General features: G+C 50.9%; 1 protein-coding gene across 2 annotated transcripts in view; it reads right to left on the minus strand.

Moving 5' to 3' along the window:
* Nfatc2 (nuclear factor of activated T cells 2) overlaps window positions 1-16,769 on the minus strand; it is a 107,737-nt gene extending 90,968 nt beyond the window's left edge. For both annotated transcript variants that reach the window (XM_050120182.1, XM_050120183.1), the window contains exon 1: window positions 16,474-16,769. In XM_050120182.1, coding sequence (XP_049976139.1) covers window positions 16,474-16,603 — 130 coding nt within the window. In that variant the 5' untranslated portion in view covers window positions 16,604-16,769. The remainder of the gene's footprint in view (window positions 1-16,473) is intronic.
* Window positions 16,770-24,041: the final 7,272 nt, after the last annotated feature.

Consider the following 24,041-nt stretch of genomic DNA (forward strand, 5'->3'; position numbering starts at 1 on the left):
AGAGCACGTCTGACTCCCTCACGGCTTTGCTTTCATGCAATGCACAGTCAGGGTGAAGGTGCATCTGAACCTGAACTGGCACTGCGTGTGCACATGCACACACCCCTTCCTGGCAGACAGCACACAGTACAGATGTCTAACCTATGGGCCAATTGGCATCAAATCCATGTTCAACGATGTTCTGATGAGCCCATTCCCTTCAAGCCGACCAAACCAGGAACCGTCCTGCACAGAGATCCTGGTCATATTAGAATTCTCTGCCTCAAAAAAAAACACAGCTCAGGATACTGTGAACAATCCAGACACACATCATGGGGTATGGTAGTCCCATAATCCTAGCGCTCGAAGGCTGAGGCAGGAGAAATATTGTGAGTCCAGAGACAACCTGCTCTACAGAGTAGGATCTTGTCTCAAGAAACACACAGGCACAGAGACACACACGCACACACACACACACACACACACACACACGTGCGCATACAGACACACACTGCCCAGGAGCTCCGAGGAGCAACTGGCCACGCTGAGCCTAGTATCGCAGTGTTTACACTGGTTTAATCCATCCTGGTGGCAATTTCCTTCCCGCCCCCCTTCTTTTCTCTCCCCAAGTCTATAAATGTTTAACAGCAAGCGCAGGCGTGAGGGTAACGAATAGCCTTTGCCTTCTCTGGGATTTGACAGCAAATCTCACAAATGGCAAGTCATTAACATCTTTCTGTGAGTGGCTAGGATCCCCACTCTTGGGCTCTTTGGAAACAGCCCATGTGCCTGGCTGGGTCTCACTCCTCTCTCCTGCCCAGCACCCAGATGGAAGCCAGCGTATCTCAGAACCACACCTTGCTGCCAATTTTCTCAGGAGGGTTTCCATAAACTTCTTTGCATGATCTTGGCTGTAGGTGGCATTGTCAATATGTATTATGTACTTACTATATTTGCTCAACTCCACTCTGTTTTTAACACGTTGTGTGTGTGTTGTATGTGTGTGTGTGTGTGAATGTGTGTGCAGGTGTTTACAGAGGCCAGAAGGAGGGCATCAGAGCTCTCTGAAGCTGGAGTTAGAAATGGTTGTGAGCTAACTGACATGAATGCTCTGAGCCTCTGAAAGAACAGCATGTGCTCTTAACCACTGAGCCATCTATCCAACTCCACGTCACAACTTTTATTTTGAAAGGAATGTTTGCATCATTCTGGGAGGCTGAGGCAGGGGCATCGCCTAGTTCAGGGCCTGTCTGAACTACAGAATGAGTTCAAGGCAGGTATGGACAATTTAATGAGACCCTATGTCAAAATTAAAAGTGTAAAGAGGACTGGGGGGGGGCGGTGGCAGGTCCAGCTCAGGGATGGAGCACTTGCCTACCATATGTGAGGCTGTTTAATCTGCAGTACTGCATACCTGGCCCCCCCAAAAGGTGACCACATTCAAGCAGGCCACCTAGGCAAAGGCTCTGAGCCTGCATTTCGCCTCCACCCTCCCACGAGCTTTTTCCTTGACGTATAATTTGTGTGGCAGGCAGAGGTGGCTGGGTTCTGTCAAACGCTAAACATCTTGTTTTGCCAGCACCATCAGGACAGCGCAGTGTTCTGTGACCCTGCAGAGTGTGCCCATGTGACGGGGTGCAGGCGTCAGAAGGGGAGCCTATGGGTAAGCAAGGCTCTCAAGACTTAGCAACACACAACTGAAACACCATTCCTCCCAGCTCAAAGAGAAAGCAGCATCTAGAGGGAGACAGCGTGGGGCTGCAGAGGTGGCTCATGGTCAGAAACACTGGCTGCTCTTCCACAGGACCCAGGTTTCATTCCCAGCACCCACATGGCAACACATCTGTAACACAACCATCTGTAAACTCCAGTTCTGGCGGATCTGGCACTCTCTTCTGATCTCCGAGGGCACCAGGCACACACATAGTGCACAGGCAAAACATAAAACAAATTTTTTTTAAAGAGGCCACAGCTCTCTCTATGTGCCATGCACTCATGGTGGGCTACCTCTGTGCCACCTGCCATGAGAGATGCCTGGCCTATGCTTGAGATGTCAGTCCTCAAAGGAAGGAGGAAGGCGGGAGCCATGACTGCTCTGGGTCTTCTCTCTTGTCCTTTCCCCAACACACACACAGACCACACACACAGAGACCACACACATATACACACACAGAGACACACACACAGAGACCCCACAGACACATACACACAGACACACACAGAGACTACACATATACATACATACAGAGAGAGAGAGAGAGAGAGAGAGAGAGAGAGAGAGAGAGAGAGAGAGAGAGAGACCGCATTCAAAGTAACCCTTGTCCAAAATTCCCTTCCATGCCTCCAGCTCCCTTCTCCTGGGCCACTCTATGAAGACAGAGGTGCCTGACTAGCCAGACTGAACTACAGTAGCTTCTAAGCTCAATCCTAAAGAGCCCTATGGTGAGAGCCACTAACAGATTGTCCCTCCACCCCAAGAAGGTGAGCTTTTTGAAGTTTATTATTATTATTATTATTACAAAAAATTTGCAGGGCTGGGGTAGCTAAAGTACTGGGAATGGGCCCACCACTGGAGCTAGCACGTAGCATGCATTTAACCCTCACATCTACATGAAGCTGCTTGCCTTCCACAGAGGATGAAATGGGACACAGAGAGCTGATTTCACCTACCCAGAGTCCTTAGCAGGATCCGATGGAGCATACCCACCCTGGGCTGGGAATTCTGGATCTACTACAACCTAAGGATACTCTGTTGCAGGGGCTGGTGTGGAGCTGAGCAGTTGCCCCACCCACTCCAATAGCTGGCCACCCAACTGTCCCCTTGCCTTGCAAGGCCAACTGAAGCTGAGGCCCGGGGGCTCTGGGCTCTGCACCTCTGCCGCACACTTCCTGCGCTCGGCAGAGGCAGAGTCTGCCTGAAGCACGCCTGTAGGCCACACCCTGGAACCTGAGGAAGCCACCTCTGGGAGGGGTATGCATTGCTCATTCTGGTCCCTATAACTCCTTACAGCTTCTGCTGGCCATTTGGTCTACTGACACCTGAAGCTGTCTCTCACCAGGTCCCTGGAGCTCACTCAACACCTGGGCGCTGAGAGGACTTGGGGAGCCTCTACCAATTTCCCGGGAACTGCCAGGAGCCAGGTCAGCCTACCAGGAGTGAGAGCTACTCACAGAGAATTCGGCACCCCTTAGTTTATGGAGGGTCACACAGTGTCCAAAGGACCCAGGACCCAGCCTCACACCCCTGACATGAGACCCGAGTACACTCTGTCCTCACAGGTAACACACGGGGCAGCTCCACACACAAAGCCCCACACATGTACACAACAGACACTGGGGAAGTATTGTAGGCAGCAGCTCTGGCTTCCCCTGCTATGGTTTCCCTGTTCGATTGACAGCATCACTCACGCTAGCCCCAAGCTCTTCAAAAGCATTTTGTAAAAGAGGAAGGAATTTTATAAAAACAAAACGGACTGGTCAGCACTTCAAGAATTCTCTTGGCCTCCCAGACTGCACTGACCTCTGGAAGTGTGTGAAACAGCTAGAGGAAGCCTCCAGCACTCTCCCTCCAGGGACTGGTGCCCCTCACCCCATCCCCCAGCTGCCCCGGAGCGCAGCCACAGGCCTCGCCAAAGTCTCAGTGACTCAGTAAGCTCCTTGTCATAACAGAAAAGTTAAGAGTCAACACACCTGTGCCATTTGCTCTCTACCAAAGACCACCACACACAACCAGCATACATCAGTGGGGGTTTCTCACAAGAACACTAGGAAACAGGTAATACAGCTTTCCCCATTTTACAAATGGGAAAAATGAGGTTCAGAGAGGGTGAGTAATCGGCCCAAAGTCACACCGCTTTTAAGCTGCAGAGCCAAGACAGTCTGAGGCAACATGGCCCTTTACCCACCCCCACAACCACTGCTGAGCACCACTTCTCGTGAAAGAGACTATTTCTGGAATAGTGACATCTTAACTATGACACAGAGAAGTGAGGGGCCCCAGGACAGAACCTGCTGAGGGCCATTGTTGGCCTAACAACCTGAGATCCCAACTCTTTTCTTCTAGAATGTTCTCAGTCCTTCTGTCTGCCCCAAGAGAGAGTTAAAACCACACTGTAGCCTCTCAGTGGTCTCCAGCAGCCACTCCCCTTTCGTTTCCTGCCAGCTGCTCATTCAAGAATGGACCTATGGTCAAGGCCAGGATGCCACTCACTGCCAGGTTGCTGTCCAAAGAGAAACCTTTGAAAAAAAAAAAAAAAGGAAACCAGGGTACACTATAGTCTCAGAATTTGGGACTCTGAGGCAGAACGGTTTCTCAGAGTTTAAGACATTGGGTTACATAATGAACTCCAGGTCAACCTGTGACCCTGCCCCAAAATAAAATCATACATACATCACACACACACATACAACACACAAACATACAGACACACACTAAAGATACACACCCCATACACTCCATACATACCACACACACACCACACATACAATATATCACACACATACAACACACATACACATACATCTCACACAGACACATACAGACACACAATACACACATGCACACATAAACACAGACACACCACACACAGGCACACACACAGACACACCATACACACACACCACAGACACACCCACAGACATACACCACACACATTCCATATACACCACACATACCATACAGATATGCACCTCACACATACTTCATACACACACATACCACACTCACATCTCACACAGACACATACACACACATGCACACACAGATACACGCACACACAGACACACCACACACACAGACACAGCACAGACACGCCCACACAGACACCACACACTCACACATACATACACATACCACACACCACGCATACAACACACACAGAGACAGAGAGAGGGAGGGGGAGGAAAGAACGCCGTGAAAACAATCTTTCAAGTGTCTAAAAAGTCCAGGCAGGCTTTTAGGAAGTGAAATAGAAATGACAAAAATAGAAACCTCACTAGGGAGCCTATAGGAAGTGCCTGGGGGGAGGGGACATAGCCCACAGCAGGATGGGCTGCAGATCTGGGGGTCCCTGCCCAGACTATTCCAACCCACCCCTTCATGAGCTCACATCTGAGGTCTAGCTCTGCGGCATCACACTCTGTCGCCATGGTAGTGCCCAGATACCACAGCCAGGCAACACAGACTGGCAGCAAGGAGAGGGAACGGAGGCCTGTGGCTCCCCTAAACTCCTGCACATGCGGCTGCAGGAGCCCCACAGCAGGGCAGGAAGGCAACGGATTTCCCATCTGGCTGCCTTCACAGTCTACAGGGAGAAGCATTTGCAAGAGTCACCAATGGTCTTTAAGTAATGAAGGAGACTCTCAACTTCCCCCGCGTCCCCAAGTCTCAGGCGCCCTCCCTCTCGACACACAGCGGGCAGTGGTGACAGGATTCCCCAAAAATGAGTCATATGTGTGAAGGAGAAGATCCAGGTTGTCACGCCCTTTATTCAGAGGTGACACACACAGACGGGCCCTGAAAGTTGAGAAATTCCACCCAGATCAGTGGGTCCAAGAACACCAGAGAAGGCGAGGGGACGTTTACCCTCTTGTCTCGCCAGCATGGAGGTGCTGGCGCAGGCTTCCTGGCATCCTCTCCTCTTTTCTGACCTTGTCCCAGAGAAGACAGCTGTCTGCCTTCACCAGACAGACAGAGGCAGCTTCGGTAGCGCCTCCGGCCTCCGGCAGTCTGCCACCAAGCCAGGCGCCAACAACGACACTGACACAGGAGAGGATGGTCCCAGAGCAAGGAGGCTAGCAAAGCAGCAGCTGGCAGGATGCTTGCAAAAACATGGTGTCCTGGGCTGCTTTGGAAGATGGCTGGCATGTGTGCCCTGTACGACTCAAGGCCTCCCTCAAGCAGAGGGCCAGGGGCCACTTGGCAGTTGAGGTATTTGGGGGTCCTCCTGTCTTCAGGAATCCTAGTCACCTTCCCGCTTGCTGTCTTTCTGATAGCTGGCATCCACCACATCATCAGCCTGCATGTCTTCCCTTTTAGGCACTTATAACAAGCGAGGAGGCTGCTATTACCAACACCTTACTGCAAGGGACAGGGAAACTTGAGGTTCAGGTGCAGGGAATCCCCCAAGGTCACACACGCAAAAAACAGACATTGCTGATGCCGTGTCACTCAGTAATACTGAAGCTACCACACACACACACACACACACACACACACACACACCCATACACACACTGCCTCACTTCTGTTACTCAGTGTCAAGACTAGGGTTCTCCTGTATGGCTCAGAAGTGGGGGGGGGGGGCAGGGGTACTGCTTCGTATCAATACCCCTCCATTTCCTGACCAGCCACCCTCCTTCCACGGGTCCTGGAGAGCAAGCCTGCGATCTGGAGAGCTGGTGAAAGAGCTTCCTCAGCAAAAGGAGAAGGGAAGATCTGGTCAGAAGAATTCACCAAAAATAGCCTTTAGATAATCCTCCCCCAGAATCGGGACTCGCCGTGACATGGCCCACCCACTCCGTGGCAGCCAGGCAGGAAGGGCTGAGGTTAGACAGCCATAGGCTTTTCTGTAGCCTCTGCCCACCCTAGCCTCCTCCAGGAGCTGAGCCCCCTCACTCATTCCCGGTCCCTCAAAAGCCTGACCCCTGCAAGTAAAGCTTCCGCTAGGTGACCATGAAACCATGGAACTCAACCAGAGACTCAAGCACTAATAACCTTACTGACAGGATGTGTCTTATTTATGCCCCCCATATAATATGTGTGCCATGTTTCCAGAGGTGGGCATGCCTAATCAGCCCCCCTACCCTGCTGCCACACACCCACACACCTGGTCATTAAGACATTCCTCCCAATCCACCCAGCAGAGGTGACATCACCCCTGTGGATTTCAGACCTGCAGCCCACCGGCTGAGGATTAGGCAGGCAAACACCCCCTTCCCTAGGCCTTTTCTTGACTGCTCAAACATTTCGGTTAAGGGGCTCCCCTCTCAAGGAGCGGCCCCCTTTGCAGGCATCCCCCAGCAGCTCTGTTTTGATAAGGCCCTGGCAAATCCCGTGCTTTGCAGGCCGCTTTCCTGCCTTTGCTCAGGCAGAGCTCAATTAAAATTCACAGGGAAGGGCTGGCTGGGAGAAATGTACTTTATTAACCGAAACAGGCCCTCTTCCAAATCCTTAGATTAGAAGGCAGGCTGGGCCCCAATGCCCGCTCAGGAAAAGGAACTCTCCCCGCTCTGCCTCCAGCTCAGCCTGCTAAAAGGCAGCGAGAAAACACATTAAAAGTCCAGGGCACAGGGCTTTGGAAGTAAATGCCAAGGGATATGGAGCCGGCTCAGTTGGTAAAGTGCTTGCAGGGCTGAGCCTAGCATCTGCATTTAAAAAAAAAAAAAAAAAGCCAGGCATGGTAGAAGTGCATTCTCGTAATCCCAGCTCTGGGGAAGCGAAACCAGGCAGAGCCTGGGGTTTGCTGAGCAGCCAGACCAGCTAAACTGGTGTGTGTCAGGTCAGTGAGAGACCCTGCCTCAAAAATAAATAAATTAAATTAAATTAAAAAGTCAGCAGCTCAGGAAAGTTAGCCTCTGACCTTCATGTGTGGGCTCACACATATGTGTACACACAAGCAAACACACACATGCAAAGGCACGCATATACACACAAACTACATGCAGATCTATAAGAAACAGAGAAACATGTCCTCCTCCCCAAAAAAATCACAGGGGTGAGACATCTAGCAATATCCAGGGCATAGAGGGGTGGGGTGGTGGGGGGACCTTATTTCCTTTATTTCTTTAATAGATAAACATGAAGAAAATTGACTGGGGCTGGAAAAATGGCTCAGTACTTAAGAGCACTGGCTGCTCTTCCAGAGGACCCAAGTTCAATTCCTGGCACCCACATAGCAGTTCACACCTGTCTGTACCTCCAGTTCCAGAGGAGCTGACACCCATGGCAAAACACCAATGCCAGTAAGATAAAAAATAAATAAATAAATAAATTTATTAAAAAAAGGAAATTGTGGGAATTTTCAAAGGGCAAAGGGAGCAATGGTCAAGTCAACCACTCCCAATACAAGGGTCTTCAGGGATGGATACAAACAAGTTAACAGCAAAAGCCTGGGAAACAAACAGTGAGGCCTGAATGGTGGGTAGCTGATATTAACTATTTTAGGTTAGCATCAGGCCTGTGCGTTGACTGTCTGCGCTCTTGCCTTCTGTTTGTAGATTCAACAGCTGTGCATCAGAAATGTTGGGGCTACAACACCTGGGGCCTGGGGATGTGACTCAGCTACAGTGTGGCCCTAGCACACAAAGGCCCTGGGTTTCATCAGCAATTTTTCATAAACCGTGTGTGGTGGATAAGCTTGGCTCTAAATTTGACACACCTGGGAAGAGGGCCTTCTTTTGAAATTCTGCCTCCATCAGATTGGTCTGCGGGCAGGCCTTTGGGGCATTTTCTTGATTGCTAATTGATGTGGGAGGCCTGGTCCACGGTGGGAGGGGCCACCTCTAGATGGGTGGGCCTGGGCTGTACGTGAAGAGCAGCCAAGCAGGACCGAGGAGGGGAGCCCTCATTGCTCCCAGGCTTCTGGCCCAGCCTCCTGACTTCCCTCAGTGATAGACTAGGACTGGGACGTGCAAGTCAAACAATCCCTTCCTCCCCGAATTGCTTCTGGTCAGCATTTTATCACAGCAACAAAAGCAAACTAGAACACTGGTTGTGAAGTACATCCCCGTATGCCAGGACTTGGGAGACGGTGGCAAGAGAACCCTAAGTTCAAAGCCATCCTCAAATACTTCGAGGCCAGCCTGGGCTACATAAGGCCCTGTTTCAAAAACAAACAAAACAAAACAAAACAAAACACTGTACTGAACCTGGGAAATATCACTTTACTTTTTAAAAAAGAATTTCCTTTAAGCCGGGCGGTGGTGGCACACACCTTTAATCCCAGCACTCGGGAGGCAGAGGCAGGCGGATCTCTGTGAGTTAGAGACCAGCCTGGTCTACAAGAGCTAGTTCCAGGACAGGCTCCAAAAAATCCACAGAGAAACCCTGTCTCGAAAAACCAAAAAAAAAAAAAAAAATTTCCTTTAAAACAATTTTGTATTATTTTAGAATTGTGCATTTATGTCCACACATGTGTGTACATGACACACATACACACATGCGCCAGAGCACACATGCGGAGGTGAGAGGACAGCCCGCAGGAGTCAGTTTTCTCTTTCTCCCATGTGTTTCCTGGGATTGATTCAGGGTGGCCGGCTTGGTAGCAAGCACCTTACCCACCGAGTCATCCTACGGGTACCATTCTTAATTTATTATTAAATTTATTATTAGCATGTGTGCTCTGATATGCACGTGGAGGTCAAGGGACAACTGAGAGGAGTCATTTATCACGTGAGTCCTGGGGATGGAGCTCATGTTGCCAGCAAGGGGTCACCTTTCCCCACCGCACCATCTCGCTGGCCCCGCAGACATTGTTTTTTAATCATTACTGAAGTCAGGGGTGTGAGCATTATGCACTCTACACAAGAGTTTTAATATTGGGGGGGCCCCGGAGTCCAGTGCCCTGAGGTTCCCCAAGAGCAGTCATTGACTTTTCTCGGGGGGTCCACGTCTTTGACACCTGATCTATAAAATACTAGATGAATTAATTATACTTAAAGCCACTGCGGGGAAATGCCCGGGATGGAGGTGCAGATGAGGCGGCTTTGCATTAGCAACATGCCAGCCCATGGCACCATTGCCCCTACTTTTGCATATTTGGGGGAAAACTTAGTGCCAAAAGGTCAGAGGGCAAGTGAAAGTGTTTCCCTCAGCTCCAGGTGAAGGAGCAGGCAGCCTTATCCATCCCAGAACAGCCCAGGTTCCAGGCTCTGACTCAGTCTGGAAGCCGTCAGCAAAACCCTAGCTGTAAGGGTGCAGCAGCCAGGGAAGTGAGCTGGCCACAGCACTCTGGGAGCCTGAGGCTATTTCCTGTGCTGGGGGAGGGAGGAAGTCCTCTCTAGGGGAAAGCCACAGGGTACCCATCATGGAGCTGCGTTTTAAGGGCTGTTCTATTCTGGGCCTGGCTCAGCAGACAACACCTGGGAGCAGCCTGCATCACCCAGAACGAGGCCTCCAGAACGTTCCAGCCCAGAACGTGAACAACTAAGGAAGTGTTTGCAGCCAGCAGGGTTCCAGGACTGAGTGGAGTGGACAGGGGACTTAGAGTCAGAACCAAACAGACCTCTGGCTTAGCTGACTTGCTCAGACACCAGGCACGGGGTGGAGCCCGGCAGCCAACAGACACCACACCCCTCATGGCCCATCTGTTCTTCTGATTCAGGACACATCAAGGCCCAAGGAAAAGGCTCTTTCCCCCAGGAGCCCACACACTTAGGACACCCTGATTTGTCAGGGACCATCCACAGTCACAAAGCCTGGGCCACTAGACCTCTCTGAACCCTCACTTCTGCCCCAGTGGGGCCCTTTGTCCTCATCAGCCCACAGCACAGATAAGAAACATGAGCCAGGAACCAAAGTCATGTGACCTCCAGCAGCCCTCGAAGGAACCTTAGCAACTTTGCATCAATCTGATCCATGAGCCCTGATCTGCTTGCCGCGGGCCTGCAGTTCTGCTCAGCCCAGTCTCCAGATAGCCCACAAGTCAAACCCAGGCTTTCGAGTTTTACACATGATGCTCTGACTTGCACAGTCAGCGGGAAGGACGACTCAGGTGCCTCCAGGAAGCATGCATGACAGAGAAATAAGCAGAAACAGAGACTGGGGGATGTGGCTCGAATCTGTAGGGCACTGGCCTAGCTTGCACAAAATCTCAGGGTTCCGCCCTTAGCACCTCGTAATCTGGGTATTATGGCACATGCCTATAATCCCAGAACTTGGGAAGTGGGAACAGAAGCGTCGGGAGTTCAAGGTCATCCTTGGCTACAGAGAGAGTGTGAGGCCAACCTGGGCTAAATGAGACGAGAAAGGAAGAAAGGAAGGAGAGAAGAGAGAAAAGAGATGACATGTGGCAGGGGGAGCGAATGCCCCCTGTACTTTGTCCAGTTCTATTTTGCTGATGTATAGACCCGAGAGAGGAGCATTTACTGTCCCACTTCTAAGGGTCGTCACGTGTGGGGCCTGTCGGGCACAGTTGGAGGTTGCAGCTCTGGGGTATCTGGAGACACTCTGGCTGGGTGGCTGGAAGACTCGGGGACCCCAGGTCCCCCGACTCCAGAGAGGCCTGACACTGCCAACATGTGAGCTACATTTCTTGCACTTGGCTCACTGCTTCTGGAGCTGGCGAGCCCTGGGGACAAATGAGAGCAGCTGATGGCAGGGCTGTATGGTGCCTCTACTCCAGATCAGCATTAACGACAGCGACTGTGAGCCTTGCAAGCTAGGATGACGGGGGCCACCCCAGCCCCGCTTCCTCTCTGATCAGGCCTCTGCCCACTTCTCCTGGGGCACCTGGAGACCTTATTTGTCTGAAGTAGGCTCATTAAGGCTTGTCCTTAACGGGACACAAAGGGCAACATCTCTGAATGTCATGTGTGTCCAGCAAGCCAGCTTACTTAGTATACAGGCCTATTTTTAGTAGCACCCAAAAAAGCCTGTTACTATATCACAGCAACTCATTTGTCCCCATTTGTTTACCGGGCTGTGTCCCATGCTGGCTCCGGAGTAGCCAGACAAAAGCAGGGACCAGGTCTCTTTCATCTCTAGACCACACCAGGCCTGGCACAGAACCAGCATGCCATGTGTTTGCTGGAAGGATGAGGTTTTCATTGTTCCCTGCAAATGGGCTGCTGAGAGCAGGTGTTCTCAAGCTGAAGCGTAGGTGACATCAGGGACCGGTCCGTGACTCCCTCGAGAAATGGTGTAAAAAGCTCATGGCAGTGGGAGTCGGGGGAGGCAGTGCCCTGGGGCACACCTGTGGATGGTGTGTGTGTGTGTGTGTGTGTGTGTGTGTGTGTGTGTGTGTGTGTGTGTGCTCTGTGCCCAGGACATATTTGTGTTCACAGAGCCACTTCATGCGTACATGTGTGTGTGTGATTGTGTGGTGTCTGTGGTTTTCATCAGTTTTTCAGAGAGTGTGGACCCAGCAGTGTAAGAAGGGTGGAAACAGACTGAAAAGCAGCAAGCAACAGTAAGGGGCCTCTCTGCTTGACCTCAGGAAAGTCAAGGCTGGTTCCGTACACTTGAGCCAAAAGGGAGTCAGAAGAGGAAATGCATCAGACCCACTGAGGCAAACTGATAGTGAGCGCCACCAGCATTTCTGTCCCCAACCCAGCACCCAGGGGATCTGATACTTCTGGAGATGACCATGGACTCCTGGGGAATTCCAAATTAGAAGGGGGAAGAACCCATTGAACCTCAAGAATGCCCAGGGCACTCTCACGGAAGGGGCCACCAACAGGGTGTGATCGGCAGCCGCCAGGATCCTAGAACCCTTAATCCTATTCTCTACATGGGATAAACTTGGACAGCTCATCCACTAGAAGAGAAATGAGAGCGCTCTTGACACATCTCCGGGCAAATAAATTTGGAAACGCATCTGGACAAAGTGCATAGTTTCTTGGATACGGTTTACCAAAACTGACTCCCGTAGAAACAGCGAACATAAATAGGGCTGGTGAGATGGCTCTGTAGGTAAAGGGGCCTGCCACCAAACCCAGCCACTGAATTCAGTCCCTGAAACCCGTGTGATGGAGGGAGAGAACTGACTCCCACCGGTTCCTCAGCATAGGAAAGAGAGAGACCTAAGGCCAGCTGCACACGCGAGAGAATCACGGGAAAGCATCACCTTGGAATATGCTGGGAAAGACCTTCATATGCAATCAAACTGATATTGCCACCACAAGAAATACTGGGAATGATGAATGCACTTATATACTTACACTTAGATGACCTCTTACTATATAAACCAATATGCAGCAGGTTTAGGAATAGGCTCATATTTTCTCATAGACACTCACATGCCTTTTATGCCAATCAAGTCCCATTCCTAATAAAACTCCCAGGGAAACAGGGATGGATACCTTCTGAGCATAATAAATGCATACATCTGAAGCCTACACGAGCATTTGAGGTCCTCCTACCATGGTCAAAAGCAAGGCAAAGGGGAATGGAGAAGCTGGTTCATCGGTTAAGAGTGTCTGTTCTTCCAGAGGACCAGAGTTCAGTTCTCATCTACACTGGGTGGCTCACAACCAACTGTAACTATCTCCAGAGGATCCAACGCCCTCTTCTGGCCTCTACAGACAACTGCAAGCACATGGTGCACACACCCACACATAGTTACATACACATAGTTAAAAATAAGTTTTTTAAAGAGACAAAGATGATTGGGTGGTGGTGGTGCACACTTTTAATTCCAGCCCTGAGGAGGCAGACAGGAGGCAGATCTCTGTGAGTTCAAGACCAATCTGGTCTACACAGTGAGTTCCAAGACAGCCAAGCATAGCTAAAGCTACATAGAGAAACCTTGTCTTGAAAACAGAGAGAGAGACCTACATGAGGAGGCAGACAGGAGGCAGATCTCTGTGAGTTCAAGACCAATCTGGTCTACACAGTGAGTTCCAAGACAGCCAAGCATAGCTAAAGCTACATAGAGAAACCTTGTCTTGAAAACAGAGAGAGAGACCTACAATCTCCACTTTGATGCAATCTTTCATTTTAGGTATCAGCCAATGCATTCAGGAAGACGACAAGAGGGGCCCGTTTAGGGACACTAGCATGGGCAGAACTGGGTCTCGCCTGGGGTAGCCCCAAGATCGAACATGGTAAGTGCTTAGAAAATTAGTTGGATGAGTGACAGAAGAACGGCTCATGCTGACCGTGAAAGAAAAGGTTTAGTAAATGCTAGAAACAAAACCCGCAGTGGTTAATTTCAGTGGATTAGTTCACCCAAAGTGCACTGCGGAATAGAACTGCAAACTAGGGTCTAGAAAGAGGTTAAATGGCTTGCCCTAGCCCACTCCTCCTGCCTTCAGTCCCTCGCTTGCCGTGGCCCGTGGACCAAGTGCCTCCCACGCCACGCAGGGGATGAGAGAAAGGCCTCCCAAACGGTAGATCAGCGCCTAGGCTCAGACTTCAGCTCTGCCATCGACCGGCTCTGCTTTTTCCAGAAACTTACTCTACCTCTCTAGGCCTTCGAATTCTCCTCTGTAAACTAGGAGTCAAAAACCATGCCTGCCTGCTAGGGTGAGAGGTATATCCCATGGACCAAGGCAAAGTTCTGACCTCCCAAATGCCTTCACCTGTTTTCATCAGCATCCATCTCGTTGTTGACCCTTTTCCTCCTGTGGATTTTACCAGGCTCGTGGCCAGCTGACTCAAGGCATATCATTAGAACCAGAGCCTAGTATCAAGATGAAGGTCAGCTTAGCTCTCAGGGACTCCCACTATGAAGGAACGGAGAGGGGAGACCCCCAGAGGTGACCCCACGACTGTCGTTACAGTCCCTTCTGAGACGCTTGCCCCCCCCACACACAGAGGCCTCACCTTCCCAACAGATTCCCAGAGCATCACTCGCTGCACCTGAGCAAGGGCCTCACCTAGTGACTTTCCTACGAACGCAATCTGGAAAGGGGTCACCAGGAAGAAGCTCACAGGCCTTTCCCCTGCAGGGAAGGTCGGGTCAACAGCAATGAATCAGGCTGAGAGTATGTTCCCTTGACATAAGAAGAGAATGGCCCCACACTCCCGTGATCTCCCTAACACCTCTAGCCTGATCTAACCATGAGAAAAACATCAGAAAAAAAACCCAAGTTAAAACACAGTGGCATTGGCCTGTGACCCCGGAAGATGCTGTGGCGAGGAAGCTGTCTAGTTCCAGGACAGCCCAAGTTACATGATACCCTGTCGCAGACATAAATTAAACAGGCTGTATATAACATATCTATAGTACCTATTTCTAACACAGTATTTCAAAGGCTGTTAACACACACACACACACACACACACACACACACACACACACACACTGGAAAAGCAGACTTTTCTTAATGACCAAGCATCAGTATCAAGTACATATGCCCTGTTTATGCCCCAGGTCCATAATAAGAGGGAAGTGGGCTACTGAGTTACTATCATAGTACTTCTATAAATGAGAAACTGGAACCCCCAAAATAAAGTTTATTATTAAAACAACAACAACACAGGTTACTAGGCTTTCCCATGGTCATTAAGCTGCCCATCTGCTGGCCACTGCGCCCTACTTGCCAAGAAAAACTATAAAAAGCACCTCCCACCAGATTTGGCTTGGAAACTATTTCCCCGGAAATCCTCACCCTCCACCCTTACCTGAGAGAGAGAGAGAGAGAGAGAGAGAGAGAGAGAAACTGTGAACCTGAGAGAGGTGTGTGAATTCCCCACCAGACGTGACTTTAATCTTAATGAACACAGAGACTACGGATACATGTGGATGGTTTAGATCCCTAATTGTCTTTTCAGGGGAAAGCCGTCTAAAACATCAACAATGCCTATTCCACTATAGTTAGCACCTCTAGCCAAAACACACAAAATTGTCACCAAGCAGGTCTCTTCCCAAAGGTTGCCCGCGAGGACCCTGCTGGGGGAAAGGTTAATGCCACCATGACTCTCAATATCTTCCAGCCAGCATCGCGGCCCTTCCTACGCACCAGGCACCAGATGCCAGCAAGCCTGGAGCCATGGGGGCATCTGGAAGCCGCCAGCAGGCTTGCTCCTGGGCCTGCCACAAGCGCGGGCTGAGCTGCTAAAATCAGGAAACCTGGTTAGGTTCTTGTTTGCTCCCAGACAAGCTTTCTAACTAGAAACCATGAGGCTGGACGAAGAGCCTCCTCCTGCTTCTGACAGAATGTTGCTGAACACCCAAGTGACAGGGGCATTTGGCCAACCCCCAGCAACAGAGGCCAAATGAAGGCACGGGCTGAACTTAGGCCGAAACAACCTGTGTCCTCCTCACCTAGGTGCCCCCCGTCCACTACAGCATGGGTGAGGGGCTGGTGGAAGATCACTTAATAAGTGCGCTGGTCCACCTGCGGTGACTGTAAACTCAGAGAGGAAATGGGCCAGCCTCCTGACACCCAAGGCAAACCACCCTCTAGCATGAGACACGCAGCCTCTTCCTTAGTTTCAACACAAAGTCCCCAACAACCGGCTCCCAGGATGCCACAGGGCCACTGTCTCACAGCCTCAGGGGTAAGATCTTCAGACTCTAGCAGCCTCCCTGACATCCTTGGGCACACGCCCCTCCACCGACTCTACTCTCAGAGGGCAAAGACAGCACTTCCACTACCTCTGGGGTGTCCTGGAGACCTGACCATCCTTTGTTATACTAACAGCGACCCTCAGTGGGAACTGAAAACCGCCCCCTCAGGATGGTTGCAGCCACTGTCTCTGGCTAACCTCCCTGTCACCGGGGCAGGGGCAGTCCCTGCTGCAAACTCCTCAAGAAAGCCCTGCACCGGGTCCCCAGGCCCAAGTCCCCGCCAGGGCTCGAGGGCCAGGCGGGGGGAGCCTCCACCGACCTTCGATGGGTTTCAGATAGTCATAATCGAAGAGGATGGAAAAGTCCAGCTCGTCCTGGGGACTGCCCCCAGGCTCGTGGCCTGGGCCGTCCCCACCGTCGGGGTCGGGCTGCGGCTCCGGGGCGTCCATGGCTGGGGCAGCTGGGCTGCGGGGCCTGGTAGGGTCGCAGTGAGGGGAGGAGGCTCGCGCGGACCGGAGTCACCGTGTCTGGGGCGCACGCCGGGGCCGGGGATGACTCGCGGCGCAGTGGGTCCTGGACGCGTCCGGGGAGCGGGTGACGGCGCGAGCTTCCTGCTCAAGGCACCTGTTGCAGCCTGGAGGGGGCGGGGGGGGGCGGGACGGCGGTGGCTGGCGGGGCGGGGCGCCGCCCAGACGGGGAGGGGCACAGCCCGGTCTGGCCTGAGCGACAGGCCCAGGCAACTTCTGCTTCACCTGCCACCGTCTGACCCAGGGTCCCGCCAGAAGCTGCTGCTCGCGAGCTCTACCTTAGGGACCACTCGCTGAGCCTTTTCTGGTTCCTCTCCTTCGCGGGGGAGGGACGCCCTCTCTTCTCTGGCATGCCCACAGCTGTGGTGCTGTTCCAAGTCTCTGATTTGCAAGCCCCGACCTCAATTGACCAGGCCTGGGCCATCTACCCGCTGCCACCTGGCGTATAGAGCCACTGTAGCCCTATTGGGGCAGATAAGGGATAAAGATCAGGACCCATTTTGACCACCGGGAGAGGACTCGGTACCAAGGGGAAGTGACGCGCGAAGAGTTTGATTGATGATGATCTGGGGACCCTGTCCTGACAGTGAGAACAGGAAGTGGTCTGGTGTGTGGGAGGTAGGGCTGACAGGTAACTCATACATCCGCCTGATGAAAACTGTAGATTACCTGGCTCCTCCCCATGGCTTTTGGTATCGTAAATCTGGGTTCAAGCCCAGGAATCAAATTGGATCAAGCCCCCAAGATGAAGATGTGAAGGCTGCTGAACACAGCAGAACCCAGGGCCACCCTCCAGGAAGCCTCTCAGCTTATAACCTCTCAAACTGAGAGAGTAGGTAGCAGAGCAGAGCCGGGCAGTGGTCCCCACGCCCCTGGCAGTGGTCCCCGGTGCCCCTGGCTGGTTACAGCCACCAGGACAGCTTTATAAAGGCCAAATCTTTACATGGGGCCACATGTGAGGAGGTGATTAAGACTTCAGGAAATCAAAAGATCAGAAGTCGGGGGGGGGGGGGGGGGGAGGGCGCTATGGTCCTGGTCACAACCCAGGCTTGAGGACAATGACTATACTGCTGCAGCATGGACTAGGAGGAAGGGGGCAGGGGGCAAGCACTCTTCAGGGAGAGCCACTTCTCCACCATGGAGGTCTGCTTTCAAGCTCCCCATCATTGAACTGGGCGTAGTCAGGCATGGACCCGAGAGGCAGAGGTGGTGGGTGGGATTGCTTTCAGTTTGAAGTCTGCCTGGGCTACGGAGAGAGAAACTCACCACCAAACACAAACAAGCGGCGGCTCTCACCACTCTCCTCACAAATATTTGGTGAGCTCCTGCTGCAAATGCTGAGAGGCGGCCGGGCAGAGCATCCTGGAGGTCACTCCTCTGCCCTCGACAACTCTCAGTCGGGTTTCCCAACACCCAGGCACACACCGGAATCTTGTAGAGACCAGTTACAACATTCGGCTCCCCGAGACCCACCGGGCACCAATTTACAGGCACCAATTTAGCCAGGATCCTATCCACCTGCCCAACCGAGCACCGCCCGTGAATATGCCACGGTGCACAAACTGTGATTGAGGGGATCGGGACTGGTCCACACATCACGGATAGTTGGCCCATGGGGCCCCTGGCATTCGCATTCTTAAAACAGCTCTCCATACACTTCCAAATGAGAGACCCGAGGTGGCAGCAACTGGTTTAGACTCCAGCCAAGACCTTGCTATCCATATCTCTAGAAGGAAATAGATCTTCATGGGTCCTTACAATGGGGGGCCCAGGCCAGACTCTGATATTTGGCCAAGGAGAAACAAGAGAAACAGTGTCATACAGATGAAGAAAAACTCTTGTGTTCCCACCCCCCCCGCCCCCCCGTCCTTTCCCATCCCTCTACCCTAGGGGTTCTCAACCTTCCGAAGTCTTTGTACCTTTAATACTCCTGTTGCAGTGACCCCCAACCATAAAATTATTTTTGTTGCTACTTCCTAACTGTAATTTTGCTGCTGTTATGAATCATAAATAACTATGTTTTCCAATAATCTTAGGGTAACCCCTGTGGAAGGGTCGATATGTGCAAAGGGGGTCACGACCCACAGGTTGAGAACTGGTCTGCCCCCCCCTCCTGTGGTCACTGAATGTTTCTGATCCAATGGGTATTCATTGCCTGTGCCAGCCAAGATTCCTTCCTCTGTTCTGGTAACAGTTCCCCGGGTCGCTCATCTGGGAACCTACTTTCTCGCCAGTGTTGGGAACCGAATATTAGGCTGTTATTCCATGATTGAACTATATACTCCAACCCCTGGGAAGCTGCTCTTAAGACGATCTTGGTAGAAATATCAACACAGTTGTCCCATTGTGCCTGATAAGAGAATGAAATGCCTAGACCTGGCCAATCAGAGAATCTTATCTCCAAAGACCTATGAGATCCACTAAGGTGGAGGCCGTGGCCACCTCATTCACGGCCTTATGTACAGTGGTGTATTCATGAATGGCATTTGGGTGGATAGTTGGATAATTGAATAAAGAGATGTTTTGGACAGATGGATGGTCTAGGTGGGTAGATGTGTGGATGGATGGATAGGTGGATGGATGGATAGATAGATATAGATAGATAGATAGATAGATAGATAGATAGATAGATAGATAGGATATATATTTAGATGAATAGATGGGAGGAATAATATATGGGCAGGTAAATGGGTGGACAGGTGGAGGTGGGAGGGAGGGAGAGAGGAAGGGAAGGAGGGAGGGAAAAAGAGAGGGAGGGAGGGAGGGAAAGAGAGAGGGAGGGAGGGAGGGCATGACTCTCTTTGTATGTATAAGTTTCTCTAACTATCCTCCTCTCTAAGGCTTAACCTGGCCACCCAACTGCTAGGACAAGAACCTACTTCCCTCCAATCTGGTCTTGCTGTCTACACTAACCAAGGGAAGATGGCTTCTCCACTGAAGGAGTACTTTCCGTGCACCAGCCTTGGAGAGAGCCATCCCCCGCTTTCCACCCAGAACACTGACTTGGCTGTCTTTCAGAAAAGCAGGCATCTCCTCAGGCCATCCTAGATCTGAACTCGGCACCAAAGCAGTTTATTACAGGGAGGGTTCAGACCAGGCCCTGACCCAGGCGATGCTCTTGTGGGAGCTGTGGAGCAAGGGGGTCTTCTTCTCCCAAGGCTAGCTTGAAGGCTGGGGCCTTGGGCTGAAGAAATGGATAGGAGCAGCAAACCCCCTTTCTGCACTGGAGGCCCCGGGGTGGAGTAGGAGCACAGCTCCATGGCCCTTCTCTTGCTCTGCTGCTGATAATCCTGTAAAGGCCTTTCCACCTCCCCAGCCTCCACAACAGAAGCCCAGGGGGAAGCCAGTGGAGCCACTGGGTATGAAATGTGCAATGGACATTGGTACTGACCGGCCAGGAGTTGAGCTCAATTCGGTGACTACTGAGCCCGATTACAAACACGGATAATGCGGCAGAAGGAAAGAAGGTAAAGCCCTGATCACATTAGGAAACTCTGGTGTCCACAGGGAATGCAGGGAAGCCTCCAGCTTCCTAAAACTGGGACCATTAGGTTGAACAGAAGTTAGCCTAGGAGTCCTATGTATGAAAGCCCCGAGGCAGGAGAATATGAAGCATTGGAGGACACTGCAGGGTCAGATGACAGTCACAGAACAACCTACCATGCCCAGCTCTGCCTCTGGGTCTCTCTGGGGTACGCAGGCTCAGAGAGCCTACTCTGGTGTCTGCAGAGATCTCAAAGTGAATGATGAGCCAAACCTTGATGCTCTGCCGTTTTTTCCTAATCCCCAGGCCACGTGTTGCCCTCCCATCCTGCTTCCTCCTCGTTCCACATCCAGACTCAGAGTCTGAGGGTAGCTCTTTTCCAAACACGTCCCAAACCTGACCATCTCTCACCAACTCTTCCATTGCTCTCCCTGCTCACCATCCAAGGCCCCACCACCTCCATCCCGCATGACCACAGCTGCTTCCTCTCTGGATCTGCTGTTTCCACTTGTGCCTGAACACAGAGCAACAAGAAAGGCTCATTAAAAATATACAGCTGGGGGCCTGGAGCGATGAGTCAGCAGTTAAGAGCACTAGCTGCTCTGCCAGAGGACGTGGGTTCAATTCCCAGTACCCACTGGGCAGCTCACAACTCTCCGTATCTCCAGTTCCAGGGGCCTGACACCTTCACAGACATACATACAGGCAAAATCCCAATGCACACAAAAATAAATAAGTCATACACACACACACACACACACACACACACACACACACACACACACGGCCTGGAGAGCTGTCTCCATGAGTAGAAGCACTGTCTCTCTTGCAGAGGACCTGAGTTTGGTTCTCAGCACCTACATGGTGACTCACAACCACCAATGACTTCAGTTCCAGGTGATCTAACGCCCTCTTGTGGCCTCTATAAGCACTGCATGCACAAGGTGCACACACATACATTCAGACAAAACATTCATACACATAAAAATCAATCTTAAACAGACACATACCTGGGGCTCAGCACTTACGAGTACATACTGCTCTTGCAGAGGACCTGAATTTAGTTCCCAGCACCACATCAGGCAGCTCACAATTGTCTGTAACTCCAGCTCCAAGGGATCTGATGCCCTCTTCTGGCAGGTGCTCATAAACATGTGCCCAGACACACAGACATACACATGTTATTAAGACTATTCCAAATATGTTCATGCATATACATGTAGCAACCCTCTAGTAGCTTCCTGCCGAGTTTAGAATAAAACAGGCCAAATTCTAGGTCAGCTCCCCTAGCTGTCTTGAGTATTGTACCCAATCTCTCTCTCTCTCCCCCTCCCTTCCTCCCTCCTTTTCCTCTTCCCCCCTCCCCTGTTCTTTCTGCCTATGGATCAGCCACTTGCTCTGAAAAAGGCCCAGCATGACCCCACATAGGGCCTTTGAACCTGCTGTCCCTCTGAAACCACCCTTCTTCAGCAATGTCTTAGCTCAGACATCACCGCCCCAGAAAGACTCTCCCTGTCTGCCCCTCAAAGGAATGACACCCTGGGCACTCTCGGTCCCTTCTCATGTTTCCTGTCACTTACCCCAACCCTGTGGCATTTTTTATGTGCATATTTGTTTAATCAATTTGTTCCTATTCTTAAACTTGGATGTGAGTGTTTGGAGAGCAGGGGCAAGGGGCGTCCGTCCATTGTCTGCATTTGACTACCTAGGGTAGCCAGTTTTAGCAAATAGAAACATAAGACACCCAGTTAAGTTTGAACTTTAGACAGTTAATCCTCTTTAAGACATAGGTCCTCAATATTGTATAGAGAAGCAATTATATTCATTCTTCCAGTGTTTATAAGAAATTCAAGGTATGTGTATATGAGCATATTCACCTGAGTGCGTGTGATGCCAATGGACAGCCTCAAGGCTTCCTCTCATGTGGTCTGCTCATTTTGTTTTGAGACAGGGTCTCTCTCTGTCCTGGAATTCCCCAAGTAAGTCTGGGCTGGTGGAACCGTGTGTGCCAGGGACCCACCTACCTCACCTCTCTAGTGCTGAATTGGCAAGCACATGGCACTATGCCTAGAATATTTTTTTCTAATATGGGTTTGGGGGCTGATCTCAAATCTTCATGCTTGCAGGGGAAGCACTCTATGGATTTAACCATCTCCGGAGCCACTGAAGTCAAACTTAACCAGCTTCCTGGGTCTTCACCTGTCCTTAGGTCTTCAGAGATACCCAGGACATGGAAGGCTGGTGACGGGATGAAGGGCCCAGTGCTTCCCCCTGGGGGACAGATCAGGGACAGATACAGGAAGAATCACTCCCTGCTTGGCTGACATGATGGCACTGGACTGGTAGATTGGTGGCTCTGACAAACAATGTCACATTGCACGTCTGCACCCAAGCCCCAAGCATGGGTATATAACCTGTCACTTTCTATATCAATATTTCATCTGATGCAGTGGTTTCAGGGACACACTGCATACACACAGTGTCTTTAAAAGAGGGGAGAATCTGTTCTGTGTGTAGGGAAATGTCCTGTTAAGTTCATCAGGGAGTCCCTGAGACAAGTAACAAAGAAAAATAGTAATAAAAATTCAAATTAATAAGATACTCTACAGAGAAGGAGCCAGGGAGACACACAGGCTACAGCTGGATACACACACACACACACACACACATGCACACACACTTCCAAGCTGACCTTCCAGAAGGTCAATGGTTCCTGTGGGTACAAATACAAATGCCTCACCAGAGCCAGTTTTGAGGGGATAAATAAGCACAGGCCAACTCAAAGTCCCTGGGTCCCATCTGATCTCTTGCCTGAGTACGGGACGCTGAGCTTTTCTGTGCCTCAGTTTCCCTCACTGCCAACGAGAGTGACAGCCAGTTGAACATGGCTTAGTGTTCAGCTGTTCCATCACTGAATTCTCGCCAACGGTGGAGCGGGACACTCAGGCTTTTCTCCTGTGTGGGGCCCTGATCCTGGCTGCAGCATTTAATGAATAAGGCATAAATTCTGGCCACAAGCCCCACATCCTGATGCCGGCCTCGATGACTCCTGACTGCAAAGGGCAGGTGCTGAGCACTGTAAATCCAGCTGGAACCATAAAACACTCTCTACTGGGTCTCCAAAGCAATCCCTCTCCAACTTCAGCACACTCTGGGCTTCATGGCTGCTCCAGATGCTAATAGTGTGACCACTCACAGAGACTGTTTGCTGTCAGGGTCTGGCTGAGGAATAGGGGAAGAGGATCAAAATCACCAGGCAGGCTGATGCACACCCATAATCCTAGTACTTCAGAGGTCGAGGCAGGAGAATCACTGTAAGTTTGATGCCAGCCTGGGCTGCATAGTGAGTTTCATCTCAAGATACATTGCTAGACCACCAGCCTCACAAGAACAAAATTCAAGAGGTGGCAAATCCCTAATACATGAACTCTATTATCTTGCAATTACTTAGTGTGTGCATATGTGGCATTGTGCACGTGTGGAGGTCAGGAGACAATTTTGGAAAGTCAGATCCTTCCATCTATCATGTGGGTTCTGGGATTTGAACTGAAGTTCTCAGGCTTGGTAGCAAACATTATTAACCTGAAGAGCCATTTCATTATCCTTAAACTATATTTTTATGCCTTATTTATTGAAACCAAATTATATACAAAACCAAAAACTTCCATGACAAATAAACTCCTGGAAGTTAAGGTGGCAAGTCCACACGGAGACGAACTGGACTCTGGGAGAAATGGAAATGCAGACACGCACGCTGCCTCTACTTGAAGCTGCTGTAACTTACATAGCTCATCGCAAGATTTTGGCTTTATTTTGTTTTTAAAATATTGCATTAAATGTGGCATACAGTTTGGTGAGCTGGGTTTCTTGTCACTC

Source organism: Alexandromys fortis, unplaced genomic scaffold (assembly GCF_014885135.2).
Source record: "Alexandromys fortis isolate MF-2015 unplaced genomic scaffold, M_Fortis_MF-2015_v1.1 scaffold_141, whole genome shotgun sequence".
Lineage (NCBI taxonomy): Eukaryota > Metazoa > Chordata > Mammalia > Rodentia > Cricetidae > Alexandromys > Alexandromys fortis.